The sequence below is a fragment of the Spinacia oleracea genome, chromosome 1 (genome assembly GCF_020520425.1).
Source record: "Spinacia oleracea cultivar Varoflay chromosome 1, BTI_SOV_V1, whole genome shotgun sequence".
NCBI lineage: Eukaryota > Viridiplantae > Streptophyta > Magnoliopsida > Caryophyllales > Amaranthaceae > Spinacia > Spinacia oleracea.
This window is the reverse complement of record NC_079487.1, coordinates 96245824-96255616: the sequence shown is the minus strand read 5'-3', so window position 1 is coordinate 96255616 and position 9793 is coordinate 96245824. Positions and strand designations below refer to the sequence as shown.

Sequence of the window (9793 nt, the reverse complement as noted above, 5' to 3'; positions counted from 1 at the left end):
CTCCGATACAACACTCAGTAAGTTTCAATTATGATCCAATAAGTTCAGGCCTCATCCAGTAAAGACAATGCACTTTAGCTGAGCAAAAGGCCAAAAAACCCCATTTTCAAAGGGATCTTATGTAAGTGAAGCTGAAGTAATTCAATCTAAAGCTAACACCTTAATTTTCTTATTGTCCGAATGGTAAAGAAACTAAGAAATCAAGTTCAATAACACATACATTTTTATCACAACCTCGATTTCAACTTGGATTCATGATGTGAAAATCTTGAGTTTGGAGGCAAATCTTTGTGCCAAGATTCATGTTTTTTCACTGGTTCATGAGCTTTGGAACATACCTTAGTTTTATTTTTTTTTCTTGTTCCCTCAAATCCAAAAATAGACATTTGTCCATAAATCTGACCATGTCAATAGGACCTAGCTCAAAAGAAAAGTGGGAAAACCTTTATGCCTCGACTGTAAGGTTGAGAGAAAGTTAGGAGATTGAAGAAAGATGTTTGGAGGCAGTAGAGACAGGAGACAAAAGGGAGTTAACGTTAAATATGTGGCATGGAAGCAATAGAAGCCGAGGTAGCTGGAACATATGCGTTAGAATAAAATTAATAAGAGCTTTATTTTTAATCTGTTTGCATATGTTAAAGATATTTCCCATATTGAAAAAGGAATACCTTCCGATTGCGTGGTAAATATAATTAATTGGTCACATAAAGAATAAGGTACAAAAGAAGTAGCTATTTTCTTGAAGAGTTGCGACGTTTTGAGGTGTTTTTAGGAGTGTTTTCTGTTTTAGTGTTGTACCGGAGCTTCAGATTGAGTGTTGTATCAGATATTCGGATGTCAAATTTTCTCCCATGATAACAAAATTTATTTGGGACTCTTACATATGTGGACTCATTGGGTGTGGATGATGATTTTGAAAGAAAACTCATGACAAAAATGATATGAAATTAACAAAATAATAGGAAAACTACAATAAACCGTCAGAAAAAGAGTATTTATAAGCAAACAATAAGCAACGGCTAATTTTCAAACACAAAAACTAGCCGTTGAGCATCAAAATGAGTAATTTTAAGTTATTGGTATTTGGTGAATTAAGTTTCTGAATAAGGGTATTTGGTGAAATAAGTATTAAAATAGGGGTATTTGGTGAATTTGAAAATTAGGTTAACGGAGGACTAACGGCGCATCATTAATAAGGGTATTTTGGGTATTAAGTCATTTGTGAGGGGCATTTGGTGAATTTCTGAAAGTCGAGGGGCATTTGGTGAATTACGCCAATATTCGGGGGTATTTCATGAAAAATCCGTTAAAAAAAACCGTGCATCGCACGGGTACTATACTATAGTTTCTCCTAAAATTTCCTCCCACATAGTCAAGTACCCAAAACGGGCAAAACCCAAAAACCCTCCTTCCGTTTCTTCAAATTTGATCTCAAAGCTTGAAGTTTGCAACAATGGAGGGAAGAAGTTCAAATTTATTGGATGAAGCTCTTGGAATCTTCAACGAAAGCTCTTCTTCATCTTCTTCCTCACTACCCAGCGGCAGTTGCGTACTGATCGAAGATTCCGTCGAAACAAGCGGCGCTTTCGTCATTCACCACATACTCAAACGCACTCTCTCTCCTCACTCCTCTTCCTCCGCCGCCGTCGTTTTCGTCTCTCTTTCTCACCCTTTCTCTCACTACGATCGCATTCTCCGCAAACTTGTATGTTCACCACACTCTTGTCTTAATATTATCGATTTTTAATCGACATTCTTGTTCAATTGAACTCAATCTTACAATCTAAATTATGTTATGACTGTAGAAATTAAGTTTTCTTCGGCGGCTTTGAAATGTCTGTATTGCTTGAATTTGAACAGTGATGCAGTGTGAGAATTAATTAGGGTTTAATTGATAGATTGCTAGCTTATTTATGCTGTATTTTGTTGGGAGTTTATTTTTTGGCTAAAATTGTAGGTTTTGGACCTTGAATTAAAATGAACTCAGATGGGTTATCTAGCCAATCTAGGTTTGAAATAAATTCTAAAAGTTCATGGTTTCCATCTGGAATTTGCTGTGGAGTATTTGGTTACTAGTATATCTTAGATTGTAATATTAAGGTATGATAGAATGGCGTTCTGTGGCGTCTCCGTGGCTAAGTTAGAGAAAAATGTTGACAAATGTTTTTTTTTGTGCATATATGATGAATGAAGGAGAGCTTCCTGTATTTTCATGGCGAAGCAATTGAGACTTACATAGTTACATGAGATGAAAATATATTTAGTGATGTATTTTTTCTATAGGAAGTAATCATTGCTTCTTCGTGCTTTTTTTAAGTTTCATGTTTGATTGGATAAATGAAAAACAAAACTCCTCTTCCCCAATGGTCAATGCATCCCTCTTTTGGCTTTCAAAGGTCTGATGTGATACCATTGATATTGATATTCGGTGCTGTAACAGGGTTGTAACTTGGCTTCCCACCGTGAAAATGGGAGGTTTTTCTTCTTTGACATGCTTATGCTGGGATGCACAGGTGAGAATATCACATTTAGTTATCTTTGTCCATCATTTAACTATGTTTGCAAGGAATTTCAGGATCTATCATAAGGCTTGTTGATTCTTTATTATGCCTTCTAGGGCCTTGGCGCGTTGCTAGTAATTTTAATTATGATGCATGCGAGTCACTTAGGAAATTAGATGACTTGCATTTCTCTTGTACCCTAGAAGTTCGATAATCATATTGATGGATCTATCGAGGTTCCAAAAGCTGAAAATAGTTGAGAAGAATAGCCAGCTTTTTTGGAAGTGAAAATTCTTCTATTGTTTCTCATCGGGAATGAGTTGGTAGCATTACTTTCTGAGTTGGCAATGCTTCTTCTGCTCCTTCCAGAAGATAATTCCGTACATTCGCTAGTATATGTTTTTAAAATTTTAAGAGGGTGTATCAGTATAGGAGATAATGCAGGGGAGAAAACAGGTCATGGAGAAAAGTTATACGGAGTAGCTCAGTAGGCCCTCTAAAGAATAACAGTATTACATTTTAGGAAAATTCTCATTGGTGACCCTTTGTTTTTACTCTTTATAATTGGTACCCTGGGAAAAAGAAAGATAATCTCACAAAATAACCCTGCATTCCTAAGTTTTATACAAGTTGACATTAAGGATGGTTTTAACCGTTAAGATACTGATTGTATATTTGTATGTAATTATGGTAACATTGTAAGAATTATATTAAGGCTGTTTGGTTCAATCATGAGAAAGGAAAGGAATCAATGTTCTTTTTTTTTTTTTTTTGAAACACATCAAGTGGTTTAACTGTACATACATGAACCTATAACATCAGATGGAACCTGAAAAAAAACATTAAGTGGAACCAAAAATGGAGTTAGAAAAAGATAGCTTGAGCAATTTGAAGTGGAAGAAAAAGTTGAAGTAGCGCATCTACAATCAAGATGGAGTAGTTTTATTTCTATAAATTCTTCAAATTACATTCACTTTTCAATGACTAAACCCCAAAAGACCAGAAACTAGGTTTGCTTGGCTAGTTGGTTGTGTAAGTGTACCATATTTTAGACATTTGGATGGTCAAATTCTACCACTTTTAAGACGTGTTGGAGTTTCAATGGTGGGATCCAATCATTCAACTATCTAAAGTTGAAATTGGTGCTTCTTCGGAATTTGTATGTTGAATGTCTCTCTATCGGGGTTTTTTCTCAATATTTTTTCATAAATTGGTTATTCAGATGCGGTGAGGGCAGGAATCATGTATTGAAGGTGGTTGGTGATGGGCTGAACTACAGAATTGATTATTGTATAAACTTTGAGGAGTACCATAGGAATTGTTTGTTGAATCACTGTAGAAGAGGAAGAGTGTAGAAGAGGAAGAGAGTGAGGAGAGAGAAAGTGAGGATAGGTATTGAGTATGAATCTTTCGTTTGTGCAATGGTGGTGACTGGTGGTTGGTGGGAGCATGGTGGTGTTAGGGGTGGCGGGTTGGTTGATGTGGAGGTGGGAAATTGTCAAGATTGGTCAAAGATGGTGAAGGGTTACCGTGGTTAAGAAAGTTTATATTTAACCGGACTCTTTAACAAAAATCATCAATAACTTACCGTGTTAAATAAAGTCTAAGGGGTTATTTGTCAGAATAACTTTTTTTGGCTACCAACAGGAAGAAAAAATACAGAGACAATGGGAAATTGAGGATTTCCCAAAATGTAGAGGGAGATTGTCCTTCTTATTCGCTTCAGAGACTTAGTGCTAACCTGTTTTGTTATGTTGCTTAAGGAAGTCTCAACTTAAGTGAGCAATTTGGTTCTTGAATTCATGCCTTGTGGTCCTATGGGCAAATTTTCAATTCAGTTTTTTGTTCAATGGCTTGATAGTTATACTTGCTTTTGCGACATCTAGATCTGCTACAATTATTGATCTGTCGACCTTGAGAATTTTAATTATTGATTAGTTCCCTTTGAGAATTTTTGTGAAGCAATTTTGTTGGAAAAAATTGATTGGCACAGTTCTTGAGCTATATGGCTCTAGTATATACAATAAATTTAGTTGAGTCCAAATTTTAATAGTTGGGATACATATTATTCACTCATTAATCATCTGCTACACAATTACACCTGACTCACTCAGGGGGTGATGGATGTATCAGGTGTTGTGGAGTTGGGTGGTAGATATGGGTGGAAATCCACCTGCCTCGAATCCCACCCATCGTCACCCTTACTTTTAGCCCTTTCCTCCCTCTGCCCTTTCTGAGTTTTGATCCTAGATGGGAAAAGTAGACTTAGTAGTTTTCTGTTAGCCTCTGGCTTGTGTTCAACTTGTGTACTGAAGTTTCTGTTTCCTTATGTTTTGGCCTTTACCAGCTTGGGATATCGTAGGATCATCTATGAAATTTGTGTTCTTAGAAGTTCTTTAAAATGCCCTTTTCTTCTCATTCTTTTTCTCTCTTTTCTGTTTTCTGGTTGTGACCAGACCAAAGCATGGGAAACTTACATAATGGTGTACTGATTGAGTTGTACGGGAAAATCCAAAAAGTTGTAGAAGACATTATATCCAGTGGTGGAAACAGTAAATGTATCACTATTATACTTGACGATTTCTCCCTAATCGAGGTTGCTGCCAAGGGCTCTTTCAATCATAGCTTTGACTTCCTGCGATATTGTTATACTTTGACTTCGGAAGTAAGATGACAAATCTTTTTTCTTAGTTCATGCATTTTTTTCCCCCTCCCCCCACCCACACACACACACACACACTTTCAGAGAAAAAGGAATGCTTATTTGACGCATGATTACATATTTGTTTTGTAAGGTATTTCCATCTAGGTTTACCCATAAATCTATTACTGTGGTGCAGATTTGAACCTGTTGTGAACTTGTGATAGGAATTAAAGTTGCTGCAGGCCCTTGACCCGTATAAATGCGTAATGATCTAACGGGGTAGTTAACTGCTTCTATAGCTTTAAATTTTTTGGGTTTTATATTCTCGCTCCATCTCATTGTTTAGGACATCTGAGGTTGTACATTAAGGCCTTGTTCATTTCACCTTTAAAAGAGAGCTGAATGAGTAAAATTATTAAATATTAAGGCCTTGTTCATTTCAGATTTCACCTTTAAAAAAGTACTCCATATTCAGTAAAATAAGTTTTAGTCAGTTCTAATATGTGTAACTCTGTTACAATCAATAATTTACAGGTGAAGTAGATAAGCTCTTCATACCCTCTTTGAATAGATAAGTTATCATGGTGTAGAGGAAGTCGATAAGCTCTTCAAACCCTCTTTGAATAAAGGATATTCCATTGAACACCTGAAACTGGCTTTAGCCATGTCCTACTCCTACACATGTAAACTCTTATTGAAATATCAAGACATTTTCACTATGACACTTCCATTATGAGTTTAGTGTCTTGAACAATTGAACACAATCTAGGCTTTCAATAAAGTATGTTAACGTGATCTTCACATTATGAGTTTAACATGATCTTCACATTCACCTTCTTTCAGGGATGTTCCCTTGTGATTCTTAACCATGAGGATATCTATTTTGGAGAGGAAAGTTCGACACCCATTTTACAGATGGAGTACCTAGCTAACATATTGATCAAAGCTGAACCATTGGCAACTGGTCTGGCAACTGATGTCCATGGACAGGTATGATATGATTTTTTAGGGAGAAACAGTCTGATTGTCTAGTAATTTTGCTAAACTTTCAGTGCTCTGTATCACATTTTTCTTAATCCCTTCCAAATTTTAGAAAATATATAAGCTGCTTGTTGCATAGTTATTGCAGGATTTTGAATCTCTTGTCTAATTATGGCTCTTGAACTTGCAGTTGACTATATTGAATAAGGGCATGCATGACAAGACTAGGAGTTCAACAAACAAGGTACAAAATTTCCACTTTAAACTCAAGGAGAATGGTGTGGAGTGCTTTTTTCCAGGGACTCGGGCTTGAAAAGAGAAGATAGTAAACTAACTCGAAAGGCTATACCCTCTAATAGCGTAGGTGCTGCCGCACAAGTACACATCTCAGTGGTGTGGAATTAACATAATGCTGATATATTTTGTGGAGTTCAGCACCATGTCTCGTAATTTTGGGGTTCCGGTGAAAGTGGCCGGAGTTGTGAACTATTTAACTTTTTATTTGATCCTTGAGACTGGAATGTATCTTCCCATGTGGAGCTATAAACTAATCAAATGAAGTTCTATAATGACATTCTTACTTTGCAATTTTCTTGTCCTTTAAAATTATAAATTATACAACAAAGAATTTTCATTAGTAAGTGACAAGAATCATAGTGATATTTACATAAATAAATATACATGTTGTAAGTTGTAACCAGACCATTTTAATTTACAAATATAGGTAAAATTAATATTTACAGTTCTTCCAAATCAGTGGGTAAAACCCTGTTTCTGTGTAGAAATCTTTGCCTATCTTCCATTTCCCATGTCAAGTCCTCCTCATCATCTTCCATGACTTTACTTACGCCGTAAACTTTGTTTACAACCAAATAACAAACCACGCCAAAAACCATCATACCTATGAAAAACCAACTAAACAAAATGTTAACCAACGCCTTACCGCGATGTAATGATTCATGATCGTCACACTTAATCACATTCCGACCAAAATGACCCTTTTTCATCGAGCACCCTTTTGGAGCGAAATCTGGAGTCCATAGCATGAAACCGGTTACAATGAGCCAAAGGCCTTGAAATATCACACCAAGTGACCTAATGTAACATAACATGAAACTCTTAGGCAACCATATGCTTAAAAGAGTCGAAAATAGGCACACCATAACCACTTGTTGAAGGAGCAAATGGTATTGTCCCTCTAGGCCTACATGATCCGTCGAGTGAAAGTGAAAGAGGAGAAGCTCTTGCGCGAAGGCCATGGTTGCAATGAAATGACCCACATTGATGTGCGCGTTGGTGGTGAGCCGGGCTTTGTCAAAGAGAATAGCAAAAAGAGCATGCAAGAAGAATGTTGTGGCAATAAGAGTATGTTCAATGTGGTGAAGATGAGTGGCTAGGATTGCTCCATTATGATCAAAGGGTGAGCTATGGAGTTCACTTAATATGAATAAAAAGCATCCACTAAGGATTAGGTAAAGTTCTAAATACCTTGAGAATGAGGTAGGAAACCAAATGTAGGATTTGAAACATTTTAGGGTTGCATTGTTTTTTAGGTTATTGTAGAGATGCCAAAGACCTATGATAAAAAACACTAACCCTAACATAACATGACCTTCTCTACCTCCCATGATGTTGGTTTAATTAGTCTTGTTGAATAAAAACACTTGAGATTGATTTATCCTCAAAGTTCGACTATAAGTTCCTCATCGACGAGTTAGATAGAATAATGGAGTGAAAGAGAGACGATTTTGAGAAGCATAAGTACGTACTATAATGGAAGCATATATATATGCCAAAGAATAAACACAAGTAGTTTAGTTTTGTAGTAATAAGAAAAATGCATGGTTGAAGTTTATGCAAAGCTAGGCAATGTTGTCTTGAAAGATACTTAAATGAACTTGAAAGATATATATGGGATTTTGGGTACTTGGCAGAATATGGCTTTGGTAAACTTATAATAGTAATAATCTCTCTTTTAAACTACTCTTGAAAATCCTTGTACTCTACCCTTGAATTTTGTATGATGTCATATCTTTAGCATTAATTGACTCTTGGGATCGAGTTTAGTAATTGGAATAATTGTGTATGAAGGATAATGATTTAATCTTTCTCCCAAAGGAACTCAATTTAAACAAGTTTGGTAGACCTAATCTTGACTCTACATATTATGCTACTCCGATATACTCATGTAGACATCCGCGGGCTGAGGCTGAGGCTGAGGCTGAGGCTGAGGCTGAGGTAATGTAAAATAGTATTTCCTCTTTTCTTGATCTTTTAAGTACTTCATCCATTTTTATTTTTATTTTACTTGTACCACTTAGGTCAGCCAGAAAGATTAAAGATTATAAACATCAAAACCCATATCGTTACAATTTAATTACAAATAAAAGAGAGAGAAAAGGTTAGATAACAACGATAATATTGCATGTGTCGCACAAGTAACAGAAGGATATATCAAAGAAGATCAAACTAAACACATTACACATATCCCCATAGGTGTTCCCCTGACGATCTTTAGAAAGAAGGAAAGGTAAACGTCCAACAAATTAATATGCAGACTTGTTTACCAAATCTCTTCCTTCAAAGAAGTTTGAGCAGCTGGTGTACAAATTTTGATATCCGTCGTCTTCATGACCAATGCTAAATTCAGGAGGATTGTTAATTATATGTGTTGCACGCTTTTTTCCTTCGGACAGATTTTAATCGCACCGGATTTTTAATAAGTCAGTATACAAAGTTCGAATCTGAGACTGAGTAAAGTATATAATCATAAAACTTGTACTCATTTTTCCTAACTATGTTTTTTTTATCCGACTAAGTTTTACCAAGACATGTTCTTAATTAGAAACTAATAACTCTTTAAGGATAGATATTTAAAGGGAGTGTTATGAGTTAGTCAAAATTCACAGAACCATGAATGTCCAAAACAATTAGCATGTTGTAATCAGATCATAGTGATAAAAACAAAAAACGATATTCGTAAATAAGTAATAAACCATTTAATTTACAAACATAATATGAATGCTTCACTCACATGTACATAGGGATGGAAATGGGTGGGATTTGGGTCGGGTGGAGCATCACCCGCATTCATCATCCGCTTCCATCCGCTCCACCCAGTCCATCCGTCACCCGCTTTACTCATCACCCGCATTCCGTCCATCCATCATCCGCGGGTGAACCGGGTGAATCGGGAGATATTCGGGTGAAAATTATTAACTATTAAAAATTCACCATCTAATAATATGCATAATAATTAACAAAAAGAATGGGTGATGGATGTAATTAACTAATGGATGAACCATTTAATCTACTTAATAAAAAGGGTGCATAAAAGAAGAAAAAATAAAGATATGTTTAAGCCAATGAGAGGTGGAGAGAGAAATACTACATAAATATAGGTGGTGAGTGGTGACCATGGTAGAAAGAGACAATTCTTTTTCTTCTTGAAAACAGGAAATGGAGTGATTCATCTATTCAGAAGGTAGGAGTACATAAAATGATAAAATATCTATAATTCTTCCAAATCAATAGGTGAAACCTTGTTTGTGCATAGAAATTTTTGCATGTCTTCCATTTCGCATGTTAATTCCTCCTCCTCATCTTCCATGAATTTACTTGCACCATAAACTTTGTTTACAACCAAATAAAAACTCGCACCAAAAAC

The 9793-nt window shown here is 35.9% G+C and overlaps 2 protein-coding genes across 2 annotated transcripts; one reads left to right on the top strand and one right to left on the bottom strand.

Annotated features, from left to right (window-relative positions):
- Window positions 1–1348: 1348 nt before the first annotated feature.
- LOC110792997 (elongator complex protein 6) lies at window positions 1349–6714 on the top strand. Its single transcript, XM_021997824.2, has 5 exons — window positions 1349–1705; window positions 2441–2513; window positions 4958–5166; window positions 5989–6135; window positions 6317–6714. The coding sequence occupies exons 1-5, from the start codon at window positions 1454–1456 to the stop codon at window positions 6437–6439; spliced, it is 804 nt and encodes a 267-aa protein (XP_021853516.1). The 5' UTR covers window positions 1349–1453; the 3' UTR covers window positions 6440–6714.
- A 149-nt stretch (window positions 6715–6863) lies between these two features.
- LOC130465536 (uncharacterized) lies at window positions 6864–7385 on the bottom strand. Its single transcript, XM_056834334.1, has one exon. The coding sequence runs from the start codon at window positions 7383–7385 to the stop codon at window positions 6864–6866; it is 522 nt and encodes a 173-aa protein (XP_056690312.1).
- Between the last annotated feature and the right edge of the window lie 2408 nt (window positions 7386–9793).